At 44.6% G+C, this 27901-nt stretch overlaps 1 protein-coding gene across 3 annotated transcripts in view; it reads left to right on the top strand.

Moving 5' to 3' along the window:
* The window catches only part of LOC126277966 (rhophilin-2), a 1086271-nt gene that overhangs the window by 781556 nt on the left and 276814 nt on the right, over positions 1-27901 (top strand). Inside the window, exon 2 of one of the 3 annotated variants that reach the window (XM_049977615.1) lies at positions 17462-17586. The exons of the other annotated variants lie outside the window; for them this stretch is intronic. Within the exon in view, the coding sequence (XP_049833572.1) occupies positions 17509-17586 (78 nt within the window). The 5' untranslated portion in view covers positions 17462-17508. The remainder of the gene's footprint in view (positions 1-17461; positions 17587-27901) is intronic. 3 annotated transcript variants of the gene reach the window in all.

A 27901-nucleotide genomic window follows, 5' to 3' on the forward strand; every position in this document is an offset into this window, starting at 1 on the left:
ATGGTTTTATTGGTTGGTTCGTGCTACGTGCTACCATTAAAAGTAATCAATACAATGTTTATACTTCCACATTTCTTGTTGGATAATGTACAGGCTGTATAGTGAATAGTTACTTCAAAAGCATGATGATAGATGCGTGCCTCTGCCCATATCCTTTTGTAGGTATTGCTTGCCACATTGCGACGTATCGTGCGTTGCGACAAGTTAGAAGGGCGTAGAGTGGAGCGCACATCACGTGCTACATGTACGTGAACCGGCAGACACGTAACGGCAGCTGATGATGTACGAACAGTAGCTGACTTACTAAACATGACTCCTAGCAAAACTGGTATGTGAATACAGCTGTGGGTAACAGCTACTTATTGTAATAAGCAGATGATCTTGAACGTTAATCCGTTGGCTGGAAGTAATCGATGCTGTAATGTCTTTTCTAACACACGTCAGTAGCAGCGTTGGCTTAGGGCGGACGAAATTATTGTTGTCGAAGGTTGTTTAGCATGTTGTGCCGGACGTGTGGTACGTGGCCTAATAGTACTCTTGTTGGTGGAATGGCAATTAGAATCGGAGCTGCTGACCAATCCTACGCCGTGTGGCTGTTCACTGTGAAATGACTGAAAACTGAGAGTAAAAGTTGTAGAACGGAATGTCAAAACCATCCATGAGTTTCGAACGGCGGATTCACACAGATCGTGGACGGGACCGTACGGAACGCCAACGTCAGTGGTTCTAGGGGAAACAAGCTGTGACGTTGACGTGTTCGTGAGGAGTAACTTCGTCTGTTACCATGACTAAGGTAACACGTTCTCAGTTTAAAGTAGTGAAATGTGTCCTTTTGTGTCTTAGTGTTTACATAAAGTAAAATAAGCAGTTCTGGCTTTATTTCATTATACTTCATTTTCGTGTGAGCTAGGTTTCGTTTTGTAAGCCCATTTTCCACTACAGAATCCCTGGTGCCTATTAAAGAATTCCATCTGTATTGCACAGCTTCAAAAGTCGTTTAGATGACATTTCGTCTATTACTAAATGTGCACTGGAATAGAGGTCGTCGTCCTGCGATTACCGCTCGTCGTCTTGCTGTAGCGTTCTCGCTTCCCGCGCACGGGGTCCGGGATTCGATTCCTGGCGGGGTCAGGGATTTTCCCTGCCTCGAGATGACTAGGTGGTGGTATCATCATCATCATTCCCCTTTCGGTCGGAGGAAGGCAATGGCAAACCAGGACCTTGCCTAGTCGGCGGTGCGGGTCTGCCGCATCGTTCCCTACACTCCTCGGAGTATGGTATCTCATCATTCTACGATTACCTCTTCATGCATGATAGCACCAAGGTTTCAACTTTAGTCTGATCGTTCAGCAACAGATGTAGGTATACACACATCGGATTAATTTCTAATAATCAACCTTACACCTTCTCTACATTTTTTCCTATGCAAGTGGATCTGTGAATGATCAGGAGAGAATACTGTATCGCTCGAATTGTTTGGACATACGAAGAGGATCAAAGATAATTGTCTGTAAAACATTTCTTGGGTAGAAACGTGCCGGGGTAAAGACCTTTGGGATGACAAAGAAAAAGTTGGCTGGATTAGATTAAGGAAGAGCTGAAGACTAGAGAAGAAAACTGGGAAACAGTATCAAGACGACAAGTATATCGAGACAGAGCAAAATGGAGGCAAATTGTTCAGGAACAGACTGCCTGGGTCGATGGAGGATACGAAGACGATGGTGTTAAATTTTTATGCTTCTGGTCTATGCAATTAATCTTGACTCTTCAGTCTCCAAATGTGGTGTGCTCTGAGCCTGGTACAAATAGCTTGTCCAGTCATTCCATCCTAGATAGTAAGAGTATCACTATTGGAAGCCCAGTCTAGTAAGACAAGGAACACAGCATCAGTCTTACGCCATTGTGTACGACGTTTCGTGTGTCATTGACCAATAGAGCTAGCTCAGTTTCGCAACATAATTTGACACCTTACGAGCACTCAGTACTTTCCAGTCATCCTCACGATGCAGACACACACTTCATAACAAAAGACCACAAGAGGCAACCTCCACTTTGAAAGTAACGTAGAATTCCCGTACCTGCCTCCTACGCTTATACCCTAGGTATGGGACTGATTTTGATTGGTTGCTTACATGTTCCTTGCCAAAATAACATCCGTTTTCAGAGTTACGTTTAATAAGAGTAAGTTCTGAATCGTGGAGAAGAGCCCTGTGGTGCTACATTTTCACTTTTTATTGAGGGTAGACGCCATAGCGAGGTAGATGGTCGCAGTTTGTGCGAACATGGCCCTGGTCGTTCCTCGAGTGTAGCACAACTTGGGAGCGTGTTGCTCGGGCTGCACTGCTGCGCTTCATTTGTCGATCTGGCGCTACACGTGCGAGGCGAGTGTGTAAGTGCTGGGCCATTCTTCTCTGCCCGCGCCTGTGATGGATGCTGAGTTGGGAGCGTTGTCGGTAATTTCTCCTCAGCGCCGCCAGCGGGCGTCTGACCCGCGAGCCACTAACTTGGCCCTGCGTTGTTCCTCGCACTTGCCTTGTCTCGAGGAGGGATAGCCCCCCATCAATCACAGCCGCTGCCCGCCAGGGATCGTTTTATCACGGCGCTGATGCCGAAGCCGTCGCCTTCACTGTCTTGCTGAATAATCAAAACTTGAACCTCGGCTATTGTAGCTCTTCGTCAAAATCCGCTGGTTTGTAATTAATCAACAGTAATATAAGGTAAAACCTAGCATTTGTGAAAAGAGGCAAAGGCTTGAATGCAGTAAGCTGGTTCAGATACATATAGGTTACAGTAGTTACGCAGAAATGAAGAGGCTTGAACAGGATTGAATTGTGGGGACAACTGTAGCAAGCTAGTCTTGGGGTAGGACGTCAAACGGCCGACTTGGAGCAGGAGAGGCATCAGAGGACATTTTAATTTCCATTGTCCATACTTTTATAAATAATTTCATGAAACGTCGTCAGCATCACCAAGAAGCATTAAAGATTCACACTCATTACAGTGAAAGTTGGAAAACATAAAAAAATAATTTTTTATGTGTGAAATTTCATTTTTTCACTTACTAATGGCTGCATTTGTTGCTATAGGTACACTTTTCTTCATAAGTTAGGGAGATTCTTCGATGAATTTTGCACAGCATACATACCATACTTCCAGCTGTATGAAACTCTAGAATTTATTTAATTTATGAACAAACGAATGATTTGTTGTATTTTAAACTTCATGTTTAGAAAAACACATTTTGTAGTTAATTACGTTATTTTTACCACAGTTTTTAATAGATTTGGAAAATTCTAGAATTTAATACACCTGTAAGTATTCATCGAACCATCTCTCTTACTTAAGAAGAAAAGTGTACCTATAGCAACAAATGCTGCCATTAGTAAGTGGAAAAAAATGATGAAATTTCACATGTAAAAAAAATTACTTAGTTATGTTTTCGAACTTCCACTAATGACTGTGAATTCTTAATCCCTCCTGGTCATGCTGACAAAGTTTTATGAATTTATTTGTGAAAGTATAGACAGTGCAAATACAAATGTCCTGTGGTGCCTCTCCTGCTCGAAGTCGGCCCGTTTGACGTCCTACCCCCCTTAAAGAGACAAAAACAAAAACCCGCTGAGTTTGACTGTTCGGTTTAAAATGTACTCTGTGATTAAAAATTCCTTTTACATGCTTCTAGGGTCTGTTGAGGAGACTCAGATGTGTCCATAAGGAACCCATGTCCGAAAATGTACCTTGCGCATAAAAAAAAGGTTTAAGATCGGATGACTAAAAATCTCCCACTTCACGGTTCGCACGCAAGCTGAGAAGAGTACGCAGTCTTCAGTCCCTGTTATAATTACGACATCGCGCAACACCTTTGTTGGACCACAGCAACGGCTGTGAGAAACTGATACATTGGAAAGTAGGAGAGTTGGCCTTGTGTCCCGCGGGCGCGCTGCACTATAGACTTTGAACAGGGGATCGTTCGTCGCGTAGAAGACAACGCTCGAAACATTGTCCAAGTCACGTTCACCTACAGTACACAGGTCACAGCTCATTGTCTTCGCTATGTGCGTAACGCGAAGCGGGAGATTAGTATGTCATCAGATCTTAAAACTGATTTTTTATTTCACACTTCATTGCTGGACATGGGTACCTTATCAGAACTTTTATTTACCGACTACCCTCCATATCCCCTAGGAATTGTTTAACACACGGTATAAGAACCAACACACACACACACACACACACACACACACACACACACACACACACACACACACACACTAAGAAAAACGTCAGTATGCATCTGCACACACTATCTAGGTTTCGACGGTATATAGCTTTTAAAATATCCGTTTTCTCCTAAAAATGATGACGGTGATGTTCGCCATTTTCTAACAGAATAGCGTAAAGTTTCATTCTTCTCTTGACTGTACTCTACAGTCAGAAAGGATACACACACAGGTCTTAAAGACAGTAGATATGACACAAAACATTATCCGTCCTAAGTACTGATTTTTGAGTCATCGGGATCGTCCATTGTCTACGCATAGAATACAGGTTTGTCGGATCACATTCTCTCGTTACAGAGGTCTTTTTCATACGTCACGCTTAATTAAAATTTTCCATTGTTCATTTCAGAATATTACGTTGTGAATTTGAATTTATCTTATTATGAAGAAAAACTGAGTACCATATCGTAGGGTAAAATCACCAGAGTTAGTATTTTTTGGGGCTCATTTTTCATATGTCTATAACAAAGTGAAAAAGTACCGCTCACAAGCAATAGCGACACGTTGGATGTGAGGATCGCCTTGTTTGTTACGGTGGATTGTGTCACCAGGTAAAGAGCATCCAATCGGTTCGTTTGTGTTTTCAACCATTAAGTATATTGTACATTGTGCCTAACCAGCGTTGTTGCTAATTTATGAGACGTAAAAATTTTCCATCATACATGTAGCCGTACCCGAGCTGGAGGCCTAAGAAGGAAAATTCCCCATCGCACTACTTTCAGGTTCAGTGGTAAGAGGGTCCAGTGGATAGCCTGTAAAGAACTGAACACAGATCAAGCCTGAAAACATGGAGGTGAACTGGACTGTGAAAAAAAGTAAAGTAGGAACGGTGAACGGTCTAAGGACAAGAAGTGCAGTATATAGAGCAGGCTGGGAGAGCACGATCTTTGTGATTAAGTGGTCACGATGTTGGACTGCCTAGCCGGCGAGCCATGTTCGGACCTCCCTTGTGCTATTTTTTTTTTTTTTTTTTTTTTTCGCTGTGCGCTTCATTCAAATTTGTGTCTGTCGTGGTGTGACGTCCGTTTGCAACAGCAAGGTGTAAGGAGGGGACCTCTGTACAACTACTTCATTAGCAACCGAAAGGAAGTGGCTTTCGAATTGGGAACCGCAAACCTTTGATGGCATGACGACAAGTCAACCGAATCTTCCACCGGAAAACCTGTCTGGTGTCTCATATGCGGCATTAATGATAGTACGTGTGTCATATGATAGGAATCACTTGTCGACGCATCTAATTTGTACGTCTGGTGAGTGATTGTGATAGGCCTTCTTGTCCGATTTAGGTGTTCGCGTGAATGTGATCAACTCAAGGACATGAAAACAAAGTAGTGTGTCACACAACCTGCAACAAACAAACGCAAGTTTCACAATCAGTGTTCATCTGTGCTCTGTCAAAGCCTCTTTTTAACGTTTTTGAAGTTGCGTTCCATTTTGGAAGTTTTGACTCTTGACTTACTTTGTTGTGAAATTATTGTTTTCATTTCTGAGAGACGTTTGTGTGGTATCTCTCTTGCTCTCGCTATTCATCACGTTTACTTGTGACGCAACGTATTCTTACCAGTTGACTCATATTCTATAATAATATATGACAACTGCGAAGACTACAGAAAGAGAGCAAACATTTCAATGACCGGACGGACAGTTCATAAAAAAAATACATGGAGATAATTTTGAACACGGCTCGTCTGCTTCACAGTCTCTCACTATGACTGACTAACCACGACGCTGCGGCTGGTCATACACGCTCAGTGTTGCGCTTGTTAAGCTTGGACCGTTCTATTTTGCTTTTTATTTTTTTATTTTTTGACAGTTCAGTACGCCTCCTTACTGTTTTAATGCTTGATCTGTGTTCAGTTTCTGACGGGCTATCCAGTGGACCATTTTAGCAGTAAATCGAAGGGGGCTACTATGGGGAGTTTCCCTTGTGGTTGTTACCGGCCGCGTCCTGGGGAACAGAACACTGTCGCTTCGCTCTTGGTTTCTTTCCAGCTCTGCCCTCTCTCCTAGAGGCTACCAGCTAGTTCAGGCTTGGACCATTTTTCTCTCTCCTTCCGATTTCCGTGCTTTCCAAACAGCCAAACTGGCGGATCCCTTAACAGCCCATCCTGGACGAGCCCTCGTGTACTCCTCAAATTGCACAATGTACCATGAGTTTCTTTTAATCTCAGGCTCTCACAACCCACCCCTCTCCCATCCTTATCGCAGATCGCCCTTTCACCTGACGCGGCCTGTACAGCATGTCTGACAGCCATACGAAGTCGTCTGGTGCCATTTGATTTAGATACGAAGTATAGTACAGAGAAATTTGAATGAACCGAGTTCTCAGAACACGTAGCTGATCGTTCAAAATCTTTTGCAAACGAATCCAGAGATACACCCTGGTTCAGAGTCCATGTCGAACTCTAGGTATCCCTGTAACTGCCATGTTCAGTCAGTTCAAAGGTTGGAGGAAGGCAACGGATGCCACCCCCACCCCAATAGCACGACGCACAGTGCAGCCCTGAGGTTTTAAAACCAACCTATTTGATAACTGCGTTACCCTTTTTATCATATCTTGTCATACATAAACTGTAAACCATCCACTAACAGGTAGCATCTTTTGGTGACACCATCTAATTGGATTCGTCCAATTAGATTCAGACATCTCGTGGTCGACCATGTAATTTTGTATTTATTTGTATTTTACTGTTAATATCGTTTGTCGGCTTGGTATCGATCATCAAGAGTGCAAATTTAATTTCCCCCGTAAATTAAGACCCTAAATCACTGTGTAACAGAGATCTGTGCTTCTTGTTTGCAATGATCTCATGAGCTCTGTGGACCAATCTATGGTCAGACCTCTCCAGTACTTAAAACTGTCTCTCCTGCATGTAGTCAGAACAACTTACTGTGCCGTCACTAAAATACGACTTGAATCCTCCTGTGCTGTGACTGCTGACCACAAGGCAACTCTATGGAGTGGTCTGGTGATTTGCAAAGCCTAAGTTGCACGCAGATCGGGCCCTCACTGGTCTGCACGGGACCCGCGGCGTAATTCGTACTCCGTCGAATCCTAATGGTGCCTCTAATGGACGCGTGGCCACTAAAACTGTCCTCAGGAACTCCAGTTAAGCCGCACCTGAAAAATGTGGCGGTTTTAATTTCTCGCCGCGCTCGTCGCTTACTCGTGCTTTATCTTTACGGCCCGACTAGGGACCGCGATGAGGCCGTATCTCTGGCGAGGTGCCTGACTCATTGCTGGCGAGAGTCCAGGGTTGAGCTGTACCGCCAGGTAGCTCCCGCTTCGACTGTCACCGAAGATAACACGTGGAAAGAACGGGTTTGGGGCGTTCAAAAAGTAACACAACTCTAATATAGTTTCAGAATATGATGAAAGTAACTTACATTATACGGGGCGTATGGTTGATGTGCTTAACCCTCAAATACCGTCCATCCCAGTGTTACATTAACCCTATCCGCGGTGTTGAAGTACCCCGTATTAAAAATTCAACAAATAAGGATGCGAAGAAGTGTTATTTTTTGTAATACAGTTGAGCTAATTATGCACAGTCCAGTCACATTGTGACCACGTGTTGAAAGCGTGAATTTACAGTCTTCTGCAGCGCAAACGTGCACGAAGTGTGTCAGTGAGGTTCTGTAAGGTACAGACAGGGGTATAGAGCCATGGAGACCCCAGTGCCGTCGCCAGCTGCGCTAAATTCCTAGGTTGAGGATCCGTAGTGCCAACGAAGATTCTCGATTGGGTTAAATTCGGAAAATCTGTTGGCCAGGAGAGTATGGTAAACACATCCTGGTCGTCTTCGAACCACGCACGTACTGTGCAAGCTGTGTGTCACGTTGGGTTGGGGGAGGAGACCAAACAGCGAGGTCATCGGTCTCGTCGGATTGGGGAAGGACGAGGAAGTCAGTCAGTCGTGCCCTTTGAAAGGAACCATCCCGGCATTTGCCTGGAGTGATTAAGGGAAAACAGGATGGCCGGATGCTCGATTGAACCGTCACCCTCCCGAATGCGAGTCCAGTGTGCTAGCCACAGCGCCACCTCGCTCGGTGTGTGTCAAGTCACGTTGCGTTGCCCTGCCGGTAGATGCCATAGTGGAGAGGAAGAACCGACTTCATTGGAGGGTGGACATGGTCCCTAAGGATAGATACATATGTGTTGATCCATTGTGTCTTGCAGAATCACCCAGGGAATGCCACTAAAACAGTCCCCAGGCCATAACACTCCGTTCTCGACCTGGATGCTTCCGACAATTGTTGCGGGGCCCCACACTCCTAGGCTATTTGTCCGTTCAGGGTACTCCCAGTTGCGGCATTGTTGTGCGAATTCCAGCCTTCGTCGCCGATGAACAACAGTCAGCATGGGCGCATGAACCAGGCGGTGGCCCTTACGCACCAACTCACTGAACGGTCGTTGAGGAGACACTATTGATAACCCTCTTGGTTCATCTGGGCACTCAGTTGCTCAGCAATTGCAAGTTTGTTCTCCCAGACCTATATCATTGACGTCGGTTTGCATTAGGGTTTTGGAGCATATACTGCATTCAAACATTATGAATCACCTCGAAGGGAACGATCTATTGATACGTAATCAGCATGGTTCCAGAAAACATCGTACTTGTGCAACGCAGCTAGTAGCTCTTCATTCGCAAGAAGTAATGGCCGCTATCGACAGGGGATCTCAAGTTGATTCCGTATTTCTAGATTTCCGGAAAGCTTTTGACACCGTTCCTCACAAGCGACTTCTAATCAAGCTGCGGGCCTATGGGGTATCGTCTCAGTTGTGCGACTGGATTCGTGATTTCCTGTCAGGAAGGTCGCAGTTCGTAGTAATAGACGGCAAATCATTGAGTAAAACTGAAGTGATACCAGGTGTTCCCCAGGGAAGCGTCCTGGGACCTGTGCTGTTCCTGATCTATATAAATGACCTGGGTGGCAATCTGAGCAGTTCTCTTAGGTTGTTCGCAGATGATGCTGTAATTTACCGCCTAGTAAGGTCATCCGAAGACCAGTATCAGTTGCAAAGCGATTTAGAAAAGATTGCTGTATGGTGTGTCAGGTGGCAGTTGACGCTAAATAACGAAAAGTGTGAGGTGATCCACATGAGTTCCAAAAGAAATCCGTTGGAATTCGATTACTCGATAAATAGTACAATTCTCAAGGCTGTCAATTCAACTAAGTACCTGGGTGATAAAATTACGAACAACTTCAGTTGGAAAGACCACATAGATAATATTGTGGGGAAGGCGAGCGAAAGGTTGCGTTTCATTGGCAGGACACTTAGAAGATGCAACAAGTCCACTAAAGAGACAGCTTGCACTACACTCGTTCGTCCTCTGTTAGAATATTGCTGCGCGGTGTGGGATCCTTACCAGGTGGGATTGACGGAGGACATCGAAAGGGTGCAAAAAAGGGCAGCTCGTTTTGTATTATCACGTAATAGGGGAGAGAGTGTGGCAGATATGATACGCGAGTTGGGATGGAAGTCATTAAAGCAAAGACGTGTTTCGTCGCGGCGAGATCTATTTACGAAATTTCAATCACCAACTTTCTCTTCCGAAGCGAAAATAGTTTGTTGAGCCCAACCTACATAGGTAGGAATGATCATCAAAATAAAATTGAAGTCAAAGCTCGAACAGAAAAGTTTAGGTGTTAAATTTTCCCACGCGCTGTTCGTGAGTGGAATGGTAAAGAGTGAGTATGATTGTGGTTCAATGAACCCTCTGCGAAGCACTTAAATGTGAATTGCAGAGTAATCATGTAGATGCGTATCTGTGCAGCTGTCATTCATCCTTGTCATCTGTGGACCTTCTGCTCCACAGTTTCGTAGGAACCAGGTTTGCATATTGCCATTATCTATAAACGGTATACTATAAACACTGCGGCACGAGAACAGTTTACAGATCTAACTGTTACGGAAATGCATCCACCTTTGACCCGAAAGCCAGTGACAGTGGCCATTCTACGTTAGATAAATCGCTCCGTTCCAGCGTCTGCACTATGTTCTACGTCCCTCCGATACTCATTATGTACCCAACACAGCTAGTGCTGCCACCTGCCGTCAGATAGTGATTGTTGGACGTTGACGTCGAATATAGGCGTTGGTCACATTAATATGAGTGGATTATGTACATACTAGAGGGGTGGGGGTCTCTAATACCTCAGGTATGGTTTAAGGGCGAAACACATGTTACGACATTTCTTGAGGAACTGCAACGCATTGTTAAATCTCTTTGTTCAGCGGGGGTTGTTTGTCTCTAATATTGGCGGACGACGTACAGAAGGTTGAACTGATGCCTCGTTTCCTCCGAGAAAGTGGTTTTAACTCTGAGAAATAACGTATCTACTACTTTCGGTATGGTTGCTTTGGGCTGGGGTTTTCCCGCCTCGGCTCTGCCTCCTCTGCAAGCCGGTTAGGTCACTCCTTTTGTAAGCTGGCATTAATTACCTTTATCTCTGGTACTTTATGGGAACACTTCTCGTGGAGAGACAGCGCTCTAGCTAAAAGTTCTTAAGAATGAACCACAAAACAGCCTGGACCGCAAAATCATTTATTTCAATGCGAATCGGTTACCGACAGTGTTCGGCCATCTTCAGAGCCTTATACCATGAAGGTAGGCGGTAACAGTGAATGGAACGGGACATTCACCACCTCCGCCTACCATCATGGTGTGAGGGTCTGAGGATGTCTAAACATCGACTATTACCATCGAAATAAATGTTTCTGTGGGCGATACTGTTTTATGATCCATTTTAATGTACTGTTCTCTCCGCGTACAAGTGCTTACACCCGTTAGGATGAATTTCCAGTCGCATTCCCAAATGACGTGTTGTGCTCCTTACTGTCTCGGAGATTACTTCCTGAACTTGTCATTTACCAAAGTTACCCTACATATATATATGTATATGGAAAAGTAACCTTCGTAAAACACATCCTTGCGGTATACACGAAGTTACTTTTACATCTGAAGATTTACATTAGGTATAAATCACGTACTGTGTTCGTCCAGGTTAGTCATTCAAATTAGCACCCACTGTATTCAAAACGAATAAAGGCTACTGAAAATGGCCATGTTCCATTTAAAGTCTATATTGAATACGCGACGGAGATAGCCTTTTCACCTAGCTTAGATCTTTCGAGAACCCCTCTCGCAGCACACTCGATAACTCCACAATCTGCCCGTCTTTGAAATGACTAATCAAGCTAACGCATATGTTTCACGCTTGTACTTTCTGAGAAACAAAGTCTTCTTAGCGGCCTTTCATCTTGAGGCAGTTTCTTTTGTCAATGTAGACAAGGCTGTGGTATGTCGTTCCATGCTCAGCTATTTGAGTCATAGTGGAAGGTGCTTTATTTTCTCCTGCTGTGCTTTGTGCCTTGCAGACGTTTTCACCTTACATTCTGTCCTTTGTTACTGTAACCGGTGTGTCCCGGCACTCCTGAAGCAAAACTTCTCGTTAAGATTCCGGAGAGAACAAAGACGCCGTTTAACAGACTCACTCTAAGCCATAAAAGCTGTATACCGAAGAACTGATTCCGTATGCTTTGTTGCTGTAGCCACGAAACATTTGTCCCTGAAGAACTTTGCTATTGCTCCTATCATCCTCACACATTGTTTCGACAGTTTGCCGTGTTGTTCAGGTTGAATTCTGTTTGGTGCGCCGGGCGTTGACCCATTTTCTCTTATAGCCCTTCTTCCTCTTTCCCCCCTCTAATAATTCCCCCCCTCCCCCCCCCCCCCCCTCTCTCTCTCTCTCTCTCTCTCTCTCTCTCTCTCTCTGCGTGTGTGTGTGTGTGTGTGTGTGTGTGTGTGTGTGTGTGTGTGTGTGTCGCGCGCGCATTTGTATCTTTGTGTTTTTTAAAATATATCTACTTCACTGTTCCGTATATGTCATTAGTTCTTAGAAGAAACTGCACATCTTAATGTAGTGAGAGCAGCAATTGTTCTAGGTGCAGTGGTAATGTATGTAACACCTAAAACATCTTCCAAGGCTAAATTCTGCAAAAAGAAAAGAATAAAAATGAATAAATCACCACCATGTTCTGATGACACGATGCTTTGAGCACTCATAAAGTGCTGATTTTTAAAAACAGATTCAGTCGACTGACCATCGGACCATCGTCACGTTTAGAAAAGTATCCACAGCTTCATGTTAGGCGAAATATAAAATCATTATCATCAAATGGAAAAATCTATGCATGAGTCAGTGTTATGTTATAATGTAAATTACGAGGGCGTTCAGTGCGTATGCAGCACATTTTCTTTCTTGGCCAGTTAGGCTGAAAAAATGCTGAATTTGTTGTGGAATCTTGGAATATTCCCACTTCAGACCCTATGGTTACATAAGGTTCCAGTTGTTGGCAGCGCTATACGTACCTTCAGAAAGCGTGTGTAATGTAGATGTGTTCCAAGCAAAGAACTGTCAGTTTCTTTCGGGGGAAAACTAGAGCGTCGCCGATATTGATAGGCTCTTCCAAAATTTCAACAGAGACGTGGCAGTGAACAAAAGCAGGATGAGTCGTTGGACGAGACGTCTGTCATCATCGCACCAAGGTCGCGCCGACCTGGCCGATCTCCCACGTGCCGGCCGACCGGCCACACACAGCTGTGTTGGAACGTGTGGACACTCTGTCGAGGTGACCGACGGATCACAGACACCTCGCTGCATAACTGGACGTCTCTGTTGGCAGTGCTGACACAGGGGTCTACCAGCTGCGGAGTTCGAAAGGTGCGTGCCGCTGGGTTCTTCGCCTTCTAACAGAAGACGATAAAGAGCAACGAAGGAGCGTCTGTACGGAATTACTTGTGCGTTACGAGGCCGATCGTGACAATTTTTTGTGGAATACCGTTACAGTCAATGAAATACGGGTTCATCACTTCGAACCAGAAACCAAACGGTAGTCCCTGCAATGGCACCACACCATCCATCCTCTGAAGAAAAAGTTGAAAGCTACACCCACAACCGGTAAAATCTCGAGAGTCCTCCGGGAGTCAGAAGGGGTTATCCTGCTCGATGTTCTCATTGGTGGCGCAACGATCAGCTCTGAAATGTATTGTGCTACACTAAAGAAATTCGAGAAATGACTTCAACGTGGTCGTTGTCACAAAAATGTCAGTGAACTTCTCCATTGTCAACACAAGATCTCACACAAGTGTACGCACTCGAGAGTAGCTCACAAAACTTCATTGTACTGTTGGTTCTCGTCCACCTTACAGCCCGGATCTCGCATATTCTGTCTTCAGTCTGTTGTGCGTTTTGTATCCCGCCGTGGGTCTGCTCCTGTAACTGCTTCTGCAAAATAGGCCGAGAGTGAAGGGCGCGAGTAAGAGCAGGAAAATGTGAAGTACTTCGGTACTGCGTATAGGTTAAAGCTCTTTTACTGGTGTATGAATATATGCAAATAATAGTATTACTTAACTTTGCGTACAGATGAGCGCGTAGGTGCGAAGCCGTTAATGTATCAAAGCCAACAGTTACTAGTAGTTGGACACACCGTAGGGCTAGCCCCCTATGAAGTAAAAGTTACGTTGCTTGGTCGTCTTCCCTTGATCAACTGGGCAGAATCTGGAGCGGCGCTTGTAGAGCTGCACAGCGCCGGCTAGAGGGAAAATCAGGGTTTTGTAGCCAAAAGAGTGGGGAATAACACGGTGTACTGGAACGCTGTATAAAACCAACCTATTTTCAGAAAAAAATTTCCATTACTTACTGAACGCCCCTCGTACAGCCTCAATTTGTTAAAAAAAACTGCTGGGTAGTGTACGGCATTTATACATCGAAGATGTAATCTGTTATGATGTGCCTAATTCATGGTTTTTTTTTTCATTTGCTGATGATATATATGATGATCACGACGACGGTGGCGACATTCACGATGATCATAAGTTTGTTTCGCCTACCCGTGCCGCCGAATGTTAGTCCTCCCGGGGGAATGGATGTGTGTGTTGTTCTTAGCATAAGTTAAAGTAGTGTGTAAGTCTAGGGACCGATGACCTCAGCAGTTTGGTCCCTTAGAAATTCACACACATTTGAACATTTTTTTATTTCGCCTATCACGGAAGTGTGAATACTGTTAGGGACATCACTGATGATGGTCCGTCGACTGCAAATGGTTGCGTAGATAAAGAATTTTACCCGCAGCTCAAGATGATATGGTAGTGTTATGTATACACGAACTGAGGGCCATCACCTCTTGGAAATAATTACCAAATCTGAAAAATTTCACTGGCGTGCACCACCCGTCCTCTGTTAAGTCTGGCAGCTACAGGCAGAACGTAACAGTATTTCTTACCTCAAGCTGAGGTGTTGGCTGCTCAGAAATAACTGCTACTTCTGAGGACAATGACCATGAAAAGCAGTAAGATACCGATTCTCCTGATGTTTAAGACGGTTACAATAGGTAGTAATAAATTTTTAAATGATACTTGCGAATAAGTTGGCAGTTAATTTTAGTTTCAGAGGTACACGTCTACAGTTCCGGTACCCACCGAAATCCCTTCGCCACAATACTGTAACATTCCGCTACAGGAGCCTAAACAAAATTGTAGTAGTACAGACGAGCAGAGCCGTTATCTTTTGGCTGCACTAGCGGTTGGCTACGGTACCGTAGTGCGGAATAAGTATGCCAGGGGTGTAGAGATGTGCCTACAAACGAATTAAATAATTTTAACGAGTTGATAATACTTTGACTACATCCATTCTGGTAACGTCAGTAGATGGATGTAAGGTATAAAACGCACATCATGCTCAAAGCACGTGTTCATCAGCTAGACGTATGACAAAATATAGAACAGTGAAGTTGATAACTCGCAAGGATTATTTGTGAAATATAAGAATATGGAGGCAGAGCACGGTTATCTCCATTCTTTAATGAAGTGACGTTCCCTACGCAGAAACTCAATTGCTTATTTATCTTCCTCATGTGCGTAGAAAGAAGCTGTGTCTTCTTTATCGATAATTCTCGTTTCTGCCTCCTCTCACCTGCAAATCGAGTCACACTGCCTCTTGCACAGAACATAGGCGTTGTTCGAAGAGCTAGGACGAAGAGATGATTTGACAATAGGGGTATATTACCATTTTAACTTTATGCCAGCCTGTCATGAACTTTCACTGCGCAAATGATTCAAAAAGTGAGGGGTCTGAGCGAGCAGTGGCGAGGTGCGTATGAGAATCAAGGAGAGAGAGATATAAACAAACAAAAAATGATCAGGGATCAAACTAGAATGAAAAATGTAATTCTGACCACAACGAAAATGAAACGGAGGTGTGGAGGATATGCAGGCAGACAGATTGAATTATTTTTAGCATCAGTCTTCGGATTGCCGCCCGCCACTAATTCCCCTGCTGGGCGAAGCTCATAATCTCAGTGGCGCTTGCAACGTTCTTCCTCAATTATTTGCTGGATGTATTCCAATCTCTTGTCTTCCTCCACAGTTTACCATCTGCAACTCCCGGTAGAAATTATTCCCTGTCTTAACAGATGCCGTGTCATCCTATCCCTCCCTCTTGTCATTGTGTTCCGTATATTCTTTACCTCGGCGATCCTCTAGAGAACCACCTCATTCCTTACCTTATCAGTCCATCTAATTTTCAAAATTCTTCTGTAAAACGCCATCTCAAATGCTTTCTCTACCACACAGCGCTGTGCTCCAAACATAGATTCTCATATACCATTTGTAGCCGTATATGATAGAGATGCATTTTTTATCACTTGATGTGCATCTCCTGTGAAGATGGTTGCCAGTACCGGAACGTGAAGAAAATAAATAAAATAAATTTTAAGCCAACAGCCTCAGTTGCAGGGATTACCTAGATTTACCTAGGTTTCAATCGGGATAACGCAACCTTCTTCAGAATAAAAGTAACTACCGTTTGTCCACAGTAGACATCGTCAAGCTAAAACTACAAACCCTTTAATTATCGTCAGATTGTAAAAACTTATCTGAAACTGCCTCGGCCCCACTTCGCGACCGCGATGCGGTAGCTACGAGTGCTGTACTGGAACTGACAGTAGCGTCGTGATGCCCTCCTAGGCGGACACACTACCTTGCGCCTGCGTAGAAACTGTGTGATGGGTACTTGTTGGGACAAGACGCAAACCTAACTCCTGACCTTGAATTTACTAGTACAGTGAAATAAAAGAAAGGTACAGCTGAGGAAAAGGGCGTATATGTTATCCTGTGCTGAACGTACTAAGATCGACTGACTTAAAATTTATGAAGTATTCGTTAGTCATGATATGAGGAAGACATCACGTGCTTACAACGTGTGGTCTCTCTAGGAAAATTTTGTGCTTCAGAGCGAAGTTTAATCACCTTAAAGAACTTAGGAGTGGGAAGGATAATATAAACCCAACGTCGTCATTATTATGACTAGGTCTAAAATTTTTAATTTTTTTAGACGTAAATGATAATCATTTACTTAGCTATGGTTACAACGCATTAACATCCTATTAACTAGTTAGGTTCGCGCCTTGTCCGAACAAGAACCCATACACGGTTTCTGCGCAGGCGCAAGTTAGTGTGTCCGCCTAGGCGGGCATCACGACGCTACCGTCAGTTCCAGTACAGCACTCGTAGCTACCGCATCGCGGTCGCGAAGTGGGGCCGAGGCTGTTTCAGATAAGTGTTTACAGTCTGAACGATAATTAATGGATTTGTAATTTTAGCTTGACGATGTCCACTATGGACAAACGGTAATTACTTTTATTCTGAAGGAGTTAGGCTTATCCCGACTAAAACCTAGGTAAATCTAGGTAATCCCTAGAACTGAGGCTGTTAGTTTAAAATTAAAATTATTATTTATACAGTTGACGAAAGGGCCGCGAAATGTTGAAAATAAATAATGTACAGGTGTTGGCACAAAAATTATTTCTTCGGAACTTAAGTGTTAGTTGCAGAATAATCGTATAAACATAGATGGCCAACATCCGACCTGTGGTTATTCAGAAACGTTAGTTCGATTTGACGCCATCTACACTGCTCTAACCTGCCATAGTTTTTTCTCCTCCTTCATCTTCTTCTCCAACTCCTCCTTCCCTGCACCCTCTGCGAGAGATAAACCCCGGAAGGCAAATGGGTAGTGGTGGTGTTTGCCTATGCTTGGAGCTGTTGGTGACTCGGTCTGCAGGCGAGTGCAGTTAGTTGCTTGTGCCTGTGGCTGAGTGTGATGTCGCGCCGCAGATGCGCCGCCAGCAGTGAGGTCGCCCCCGCCGCCCCGCGATGCCGCCATGCTCAAGTGGGTCCAGCAGCGCTCCAACCACCCCGCCGCGCTTGCAGCCGGCGCCGACGCTCGCAAGAGGACCGGGGTGAGTACCCTCCCCCAAAGCAGCTCTCTCCCAGCTTCTTCTCTTTTATGTCGATAGCTCAGTCGCAACCAGTCAAGAAGTACGGCGTTTGATCCAATTGCAGTTAGGGATGAAAAGGTTTCTTCTTCTTTTTAGAAAGACAGTTTCTTGATCAGTCATCCGATATGGCCGTCGGTACCGCCGTGGCCGTCGGTACCGCCGTGGCCGTCGGTACCGCCGTGGCCGTCGGTACCGCCGTGGCCGTCGGTACCGCCGTGGCCGTCGGTACCGCCGTGGCCGTCGGTACCGCCGTGGCCGTCGGTACCGCCGTGGCCGTCGGTACCGCCGTGGCCGTCGGTACCGCCGTGGCCGTCGGTACCGCCGTGGCCGTCGGTACCGCCGTGGCCGTCGGTACCGCCGTGGCCGTCGGTACCGCCGTGGCCGTCGGTACCGCCGTGGCCGTCGGTACCGCCGTGGCCGTCGGTACCGCCGTGGCCGTCGGTACCGCCGTGGCCGTCGGTACCGCCGTGGCCGTCGGTACCGCCGTGGCCGTCGGTACCGCCGTGGCCGTCGGTACCGCCGTGGCCGTCGGTACCGCCGTGGCCGTCGGTACCGCCGTGGCCGTCGGTACCGCCGTGGCCGTCGGTACCGCCGTGGCCGTCGGTACCGCCGTGGCCGTCGGTACCTGTTCTACATGGGAGCATGTGCAGTTGACACACACGGAAAACGAGGAAAAACTAAGATAGTATCCCCGAATAGCTTCATACTCTAACTGCCTTGCCTGAAAACATTGGTCATTACGGCTGCAGTATAGAGCTAGTTATTTAACCCTTTCAGCCCCAGTAGTTTCTGCCTGAAGTCACCATTTTAATATTTTTATGTACCAGAGCCCTTAGCATGAAACAACCCAAGCTACTGCAAGACGGCGACTTCTAGTAGTACACTGAGGTACTTCTACGAATGTAGTGCCTAGTAGTAGCCACTTAACGGCTTTCCGTTCAAAGAACGGTGGGTGCGGAGACTATGCTACGTGGTTGAGGAGACTGACATGTGGTGGTGGTAGTGGTTTGTTTTTTACAGTAGCCATATTGAGATCATTTCAAGTGAAAGTAAGTAATCTAACTTATGTTAACGTAAATTTGAGTTTGTACTGCTATTTGTATGAGTTTTATTGAAATGAAACAATTGACACTACGCAGTTGTGATAAAAAATTTATTGATTTTTGAGGCTCATTTGTGCCTGTGATTAGGCCCGTTTTTGGATATTTTTAGGACTATAATCCGTTTCAGGCGTAATGAGTTTATGGAAGTGCAGAGATTTAGGTTTTTGTGTAGGGAAAACGCGAAGTTGCTGAAAAGTATATCGCGTGAAATGATCTGAGGCTGAGAAATGTGTGTCCTACTGGTTCCAGTGTGAAACAACCATCTGAATACAAATGATGGTTTGCTGTTCGTGAGTTTGTTACTATGGTGATAAAATAAATTTCATGGAAAATTTTATTTTTTCGTAGTTTCTGGAGTCAAAGGGTTGAAGGGAAGAGAAATTTTCTACAACTACTACCGATAAATTTTGTTTCTTCATGCTACCAAAGTAACCTCTCAAAGACTTAGCATGTGAGACATATGAATGGTCACCTATGCTAAGACGCTCAGTTTTGCATGCCGATCGCTTGTACCATTGTTTTTGGTATGAGTTACCTATGTTCTAAGCACTTTTCTGTACTATTTTAAGCGGTCGTGGTCACTTACTTTTCTTGTTAGATTTTGGAATATAACCGATTAATATTCGATGACAGTAGTTCTAGGCGCTGTTTTTTCCCTCGGCGTCTTTCTCTAATCATCATCATCATCATTTAAGACTGATTATACCTTTCAGCGTTCAGTCTGGAGCATAGCCCTCTTATAAAATTCCTCCACGATCCCCTATTCAGTGCTAACATTGGTGCCTCTTCTGGTGTTACTCTAATGGCGCGGAAATTATTTCTTGGTGTCTTAACACGTCTCGTCATCCAGTCCATTCTTCTGGCTAATGCCGGCCATAAACTCATTTCATCGCAACGCCCCATTCCTCAAAATCCTCCCTCTCTTGGAGATCAGTGACCAAATAAACAAAGGCTGTGCTGGGTATTGATCGGTTATGAGCAAGACAAGATCGTGCGTTTACTATAAAAATTGAAAAATACCGTTACATCCTATGTAAAAGCCCGAAAGAAAAATCTGTGAAAGAACAGTGACGATACCGCATTTATGTTTATACGAATGAAAAATAAAATTCATTAATATTCAGCTGTGATAAATGTAAATTTAGGGACGTGAATAATAGGTGCAACCTGCTGAGTAACAGCGTTATGACTAGTTTTTTTGAACGACAGAGGTGCTCTGAAAGATAATTTCGGTTTATCCAAAAACCGAGTCTTAAGTAGGCATGACAGCAGACGTAAGACAAATTCAGAGAAGAGATGCTGGGGTCGTAACGTAATAACCAAATAAGCCAACAGCTGTATTTATATCTCCGATTTATTCCAGAGGCAACCGGCTTGGAATTCCATTATATTAGACTCTCCACGGTAACATAATGGCTGAGTTTATATTGCCAGACAATATATCATGCAGAAGCGAATCAGTATCCGCAGCAGCGTATGTAACACATCTATACGCTCGTAGTATTGTTTGAGTGCATAGCCGTGTTACATAACGCTGGTGCGGGGGTACTGATTCGCTTCTTCATGATATTTTGTCTGGCAATATAAGTTCAGCTATTATGTTACCGTGGAGAGCCTAATAATGGCATGATGGAATGTCCAAGCCGGTTGCCTCTGGAGTAAATGGGAGATGAAAATTCTCCTATTGATTTATTTATTGATGGTATGTATCGTGATAGGTCCGTAGGAAAGAGTAGCAGGTATACTGGGGGAAGTTAAAGAAGTATCTTCGGAAGAAAGACGGTTTATATGACAAAGTACCACCTCAGCTGTATCTTAAGAACGTCTTTATTCTATCACACGACCAGTTTCGGCGGCACGTTACTGCCACCGCCTTCCTCAGGCCTCACCATTGCCAAAAGAATATTTGATTTTCTTGGAGCATTTACTGTGGAAACCTGGTTAGTGGCACACGTTGGCTATCTTTCATCAGGAGTCTATACTCGACGCCGTATTGTCCCCAATGCTATCACTGTACCTAACATCCCCACAAAAATAACTCTGGTGGTACTTTCCTCATGTAAATCAGATGAAGTCCCTCGTCCATGCAGTAAGATGGACATCCATAAATTAAAGACGGTTTATCTTTCGCAAAACTCGATTAAATTTAGAGAAATTGGATACGAAGATGACTGTGCAACACTTACCGCTGGCAACAATGTAAATCTCTTTCAAGGATCGCGAGAAAAAAATAAAAATAAAACGTTAGTGCGCGTGGATAGAAATATAGAGTGTAATTGTTCCGTCGCAAATAGAATAGCACAGAAAATCTATATTGTTGTTCGAAGTACCCTCTGCTATGCACTGTGCGGAGTCATGTGGAGTATTTTCGTAGCCTTCGATGTAGAACCGAATATTTCAAGCAGAGAAGGCTTAAACCACGAGCGACCACTCCCAGACATTCGGCAGCCGATGATCGGGGCGGTTGCAGGACAGGATTCGAAACACCGGCCTTCCACGCCGCCGCCTGTTAAGCCGAGGCCGCACCCCTCTCGAACGAACCTGCGGCGCCACATTTCACCTCTTCCTTCCGCAGCGCTCATTTGCATGGGAGTTCGAGCCGCAGCGACAAACACGGTAGGTGGAACTAGTCTCCTCCGGCCTGCAGTCCAGTTTTTCCGTGTTTGTATTCCGAGCTTGCAATTGCCGAGTCTCTTAGCGGCGCTGCCGGAGCCGTATTTATGACGCCGCCGGCTCATCGGCAGTCGGCGGGACGAGTTAAGCGAAGCGGCCGCTGAGGAACTGCTGCTACGATCAACACGGCGCGGCCAGTACGCTCTCGATCGACCTTTACATGCTGCTAGAGCTCTACGTCTTCGGCGGAGATCGCCGGCTGGTTCGAGGTGTCAAATTTCATTTCTGCCATATCGCACGTTCTGTATTCTATGATTATAATTCAAATGCCACTACTCAGGGGTATTCAGAGTGGGCTGCAATCACAGCATCCCAGCGAAACTCGATAGATATGCTAATGCGTTAATGCGGAACAGATTTGCTGTGGAAAACAAATTAGTTCCATCTGTGACCACCAGGTGTAAATCTGGCTCTGCAAACTGTTCGTATGACGGTATGATTCCGCGTTGTCACGTGAGAAGCAGAGTGAACAGTATGGCTATTGAGAAGAGAGACTGTGCGCTGTTAGAGAAACTGTTCTGTGTGAACTGGAGCTATTACAGCAACGCATTGATACAGTATTGCCGGTTGAAGAGTCGGAGGAGATGCCCGGTGTCATTAAATGACTCAAAGATAATGAAATTGCCAAAAAATGGGAACTTGGTGTGGCACCTTGGCGCCTGTAAGAGGAAAGCGCCCTCTCCTGGTAGAGGTTGCTGACACTCTTGACCGACCATGCAACAGGTGCCCCGTGTAGCACTTGCGCTGGTCGAGTATCGCGAGAATCGTCCATTCTATGGTCAACAGTATGGAAAGTCGTGCGGTCTATTTTACATTGGTAACCCTACAAGATCCAGACGGTGCAACAACTTAAACCCGTGATAGTCAGCGACGTTCTGATTTTGCTCTTCGGTTTCTCACATGGATCGAAGATAATGACATGTGACCGGGCAGTGTTCTCTCTCTCTCTCTCTCTCTCTCTCTCTCTCTCTCTCTCTCTCACACACACACACACACACACACACACACACACACACACACAGTCCGGGAACACTTTCAATTACGCTACTGGCCATTAAATTTGCTACACCAAGAAGAAATGCAGATGACAAACGGGTAGTCACTGGACAAATACATTATACTAAACCTGACATGTGATTACATTTCCACGCAATTTTGGTGCATAGATCCTGAGAAATCAGTACCCAGAACAGTCACCTCTGGCCGTAATAATGGCCTTGATACGCCTGGGCATTGAGTGAAACAGAGCTTGGATGCCGTGTACAGGTACAGCTGCCCATGCATCACGATACCACAGTTCATCAAGAGTAGTGACTGGCGTATTGTGACGAGCCAGTAGCTCCGCCAACATTGACCAGACGTTTTCAGTTGGTGAGAGATCTGGAGAATGTGCTGGCCAGGGATCGAATGAAGGATAGAGCCACGGGTTGTAGCACATCTGAATTGTAACGTCCACTGTTAAAATTGCCGTCAATGCGAACAAGAGGTGACAGAGATGTTTAACCAATGGCACCGCATACCATCACGCCAGGTAATATGCCAGTATTGCGATGACGAATACACCCTTCCAATGTGCGTTCACCGCGATGTCGCCAAAGACGGATGCGACCGTCATGATGCTGTAAACAGAACCTGGATTCATCCGAAAAAATTACGTTTTGCCATTCGTGCACCTAGGTACACCATCGCAGGCGCTCCTGTCTGTGATGCAACGTCAAGGGTAACCGCAGCCACGGTCTTCGAGCTGATAGTCCATGCTGCTGCAAACGACGTCGAACTGTTCGTGCAGATGGTTGTCTTGCAGACGTCCCCATCTGTTGACTCAGGGGTCGAGACGTGGCTGCACGATCCGTTACAACCATGCGGATAAGATGCCTGTCATCTCGACTGCTAGTGATAGGAAGCCTTTGGGATCCAGCACGGCGTTCCGTATTACCCTCCTGAACCCACCGATTCCATATTCTGCTAACAGTCATTGGATCTCGACCAACGCGAGCAGCAATGTTGCGACGCGATAAACCGCAATCGCGATAGGTTACAATGCGACCTTTATCAAAGTTGGAAACATGATGGCAAGCATTTCTCCTCCTGACACGAGGCATCACAACGTTCCACCAGGCAACGCCGGTCAACTGCTGTTTGTATGAGAAATCGGTTGGAAGCTTTCCTCATGTCAGCACGTTGTAGGTGTCTTCACCGGCGCCAACGTTGTGTGAATGCTCTGAAAAGCTGATGATTTGCATATCACAGCATTTTCTTCCTGTCGGTTTAATTAACATGGCGAGTTCACGTGCTGATCTAGCTTCCTGTGTGTTGGAGTTCGACAACAACAAATGTACTACAGCTGTTCAATGGATGTTTGGAACCAAGTACGGTAAGAAGCCACGAACAAGGAAGGCTACTTACGACTTGCACAACAAAGTCCTTACGACGGGTTGCTTATGCCCGGCGAAGAGAAGCGGGCGTTCCAGTGTGAGTGAAGTGAATGTGGCTCTCACGACACATTAGATTACCGTATTGACGTCTGCCAGGTCACTCATGGTTCGCAAATCAAATGTTTGTAAACACAACTTTCAGGGTTTCTCTTCAAAATGCAATATGTACGACATCTGTTCCTTGTTCTTGTGCAATAAATAATTGAAAGTGTTTTCAAACTTTCTGTGTAGGCTCACATGCAGCTTTGTAGGTATAACGTTATAAACTGACGCGTGGGAAAAGTAATTTTGTTAAAACGGAGGTTGCTGGCGTTAACTAACATGAAACCTGTACGTAGACCAGCCTGTAAATGTCTAACGCTGTCGAAAGTTACCTGTATATTTATTTAAAACAATTACGCCACAATAGGGAAAGTTCTTGTGTTCATTGTCGCCGTTACAATTACGTCAGTAGGCTGTGTCTCATTTTTCTATCGAAAGACAGGTACAGATAATGTACCTCAGCAGGGAGTGGCTAGGGGACTCGCTGCAGACGTTGTTGGTTTTTCCGTATTGAATTACTTGGGTCTCCTGCAGGAAGGCCGCTGGGCAACGCTCCGTTGAGAACGATGCAAACACTTCGCCACGGAGGCAGAGGATCGCACATTACTGCGACGAAGCTTTTAAACCCCAGACTACTTCCGCGCAATGCGTTAAGACTCTCTTTGAGAGCCGCTTTAGCGTTTAGGCGAAGGAGATAGTTAATCCAAGGTGTTAATACACTGAGTAAGCACTAGACTACGTCCTGCAAGAAGTTGACCTCCGGCCATTGTTTCATCCTGCCTAAGACGTCACTTGTCAGAGTATTGGAACAGCAGTACTTGTTTGTCTAGATCCTTAACCCTTAGAGTTCCAAAAAAGTTCAGAAACACTTCCATGGGAGATCACAGCTAGCAGCGACATTTAGTCCGACCTCTTTAGAAAGGTTATACGCAGCTGTTAATTTGTACGATCTAAACCATCTTATTTGTGAGTTTATCATGGCAGGCTCTTCTTTACTTTCACAAACATCGTCGTGAATTGTCGAAACCACTCGTAAAAGCTGTAGTCACTGCTACTTCAGATATGTTTACTTTCGCTGTCAGTGGTCACAGAATGACGACTACGCAAAGACCACACGTCAGGCACATTATATAACAAAAATTTGCAGAGACAAATCTCCTACAGTCATGTACCAAACACAAAGCGAAAACTGTTGTTTCGAATGCTGTAAGCGTCCGCTGCCCTGCACTGCATTCGTAGAAATACGTCATTATACCGCTTGGAGTCTCTGTTTGCAATAGCATCGGCGGTTTCATGCGAAAGGCGGTGGTACTAAAAAATTAATAAAACGATGGTTTGAGGCAGAAACCACTGCGGGCTGTGAAGGGACTAATGTAGACTTCGTAAAACCATAGCCACTGCTTATCATCCAAATAGGTCCTCGGATCTCACCAGTAACAAACCATCCACCCTCCCCCAGTTTTCTAAGCAATCGACCTGTCGTGTGCAGAACAGCTTCAAACGTCTGATTATTTTACAGATGAGCTAATGTGTTAATATTTGATGTCAGCAAATTTGACATCATACCTCGTGAACTACGTGTCTACAATAAAGTAATTTTACAGATCCGTTCATTGGTACGAGGGGCGTTTGAAAGGTCCCTGTAAAGTCCGAGTGATGGCACCACCGGCGCGTATCGACGTCATGTTTAGTTAGTAGCATCTTAGGAAAGAATGCGCACCAAGGTTCAGCCATATTGGTCTATTTCTTAGTGTTCGACATTCGTGTGAATCAAGGAAGTAGAGTGATTGTCAAAAAATGGACGAAAAATTTTGGGTTTTGATTAAACATTACTTTATGAAATGCAAAACACCTCAGAAGACTAAAGAGAAGCTTCATAAACATTATGGTGACTCTGCACCTTGGATTAGAACAGTTTATAAGCGGTTTCAAAATTTTCGGAGTGGCCATATGGGCACAAGTGATGCTGAACGTTCTGGACGCCCTGTGGAGGTTACGACTCCAGAATTCACTGATAAAATCCACGATATTGTAATGGATGAACGAAGAGTTACGGCGCGTGAGATTGCTAGTGCTGTGGGGTCCCGAATGAACTGGTACATAATATTTTGCATAGACATTTGGACATGAGAAAGCTACTATCAAGATGGGTTCCACGATTGCTCACACTTGACCAAAAAACGGAATCGTGTGAAGTGTTCAAAGGATGGTTTGGAGCTGTTAATGGGTTATTACCAAGGGAGAATCTGCACGAAAAAGGCGAAGACCACTCCTTCGGCCAGAAAGGTTATGGCCATTGTCTTGTGGGATTCGCAAGGGATAATCCTCATCGACTATCAGGAAAAGGGTAAAACTTTTATAGGTACATATTGTTCATCGTTATTGGACCGTTCGAAAACCAAGGTGCAAGAAAAACGCCGGCGATTGTACCGCAAAAAGATCCTTTTCCATCAGAATCCACCACCACCACACCTCAGCAGTTGTGCTCGCAAAATTATTGGAAATAGTATTCCAACTCGTTTCACATCCCTCATACTCTCCAGACTTGCCTCCCTCGGACTATTATTTGATCCCCCATTTGAAGAAATGGCTGGCGGACAAATATCTTATTCAAACGAGGTGGTGATTGCAGCAACTAATAGCTATTTTGCAGACTTGGACAATTCCTATTATTCGGATGGGATCAACAAATTAGAACAACGTTGGAAGAAGTGTATAAGTCTGAAAGGAGACTGTCGAAAAATAAAAAGGGTTTACCACAAACAGATAAGTAGTTTTTAATTTTGCACGGACTTTTCTATCGCCCCTCGTATATGTGAAAAGCGCAAAATTGTTTGAAAGTAGTTTGTAGTAAAGAGGTAATAAATTGAAACATCATGGCTGATGCTAAATTTTTGCTGCATGAACAGCGAAAATATAGTAAGCAATAAACCTTTTTCCTTTCATAATTTTATGGGGGAGGGGGGTGTATTTGCGGGTGGCGAGAAACTTTACACGTAAATTTTCGCAAATTTTTCGTGTTAAGTGCTCTTTTACTCAAAGGATTAGTATAATATAGGTAATTTGAGCGCTGCAAGTTAGGCTGCTCAACGTACACGCACGCCCACACAGTTCCTAACTTGAGTCCTTTCAGTTCCAAGCCAACTTCCAGAAAGTGCATTACCAAGGGGGTTGATTCTTTACGCTCACCCTAAAAAAATAAAGGATTCATTAATCGTTCTTGACTTAGATTAACATACCCTTTAAAGATGTACTGATGTGCAGGATGCAGAAACTGAAAATATCTTTTAGCACAATCTTCGCAATACTAACGCAGTTTCAATAACGTGTACTTTATATCCGTCACAAAAAATTTAAGAAATGCAAATTTCGTTCACTGTTGTTCACTTTTACTCTCAACATACTTTTTAGAGAGAGATTGATACGTAAGGAGGGTTCTGAAAGTGGGGACAGTGAATACGAAATTTGTGAAAGTGACACCTACTACTGACTTAAATTTTTGGGTTCAGCTTAACTGAAAATTTTCAAACATGTATGCATTTCGGTACAAGAATTCATTAAAAACAATAACTATTTTTTCAAGGTTTTTAAAACATTGACTAGTGGTGCGTTAATACGTATGTTACATTTCGACACGAGGATGTATCTCCTAATGAGTAAAATATAGGCGCAATTGAAATTTCTAATTTCGGTCAGTAATTATTTGTAGTGAAAATCAAATTTTTGTTGCCCATGCAAACCGGTGGATACTAAACATGCAACTGAAACCAGGTAACCCTGTGTCATTTAGTAATACAGATTCAGGTGGACCCCATTCCAGTCCCAGCACGTTAAATTCATTGCGGTGCCATTGTCCGAACAAAAGTTCTACGCATGGCAGTGAGGCGCGTTGAATGGTGAGACACACAGTCCGACGGTGTACTAAATACATCATAGTTAGAACATCTCTCAGTAATTACTATATGTTTGTGCTTGTGCCTTCCAACTTCCGTGACGCATTTGTTGCCTAAAGGTATCTGAGAC

This window comes from Schistocerca gregaria, chromosome 6, assembly GCF_023897955.1.
Source record: "Schistocerca gregaria isolate iqSchGreg1 chromosome 6, iqSchGreg1.2, whole genome shotgun sequence".
NCBI classification, from domain to species: domain Eukaryota; kingdom Metazoa; phylum Arthropoda; class Insecta; order Orthoptera; family Acrididae; genus Schistocerca; species Schistocerca gregaria.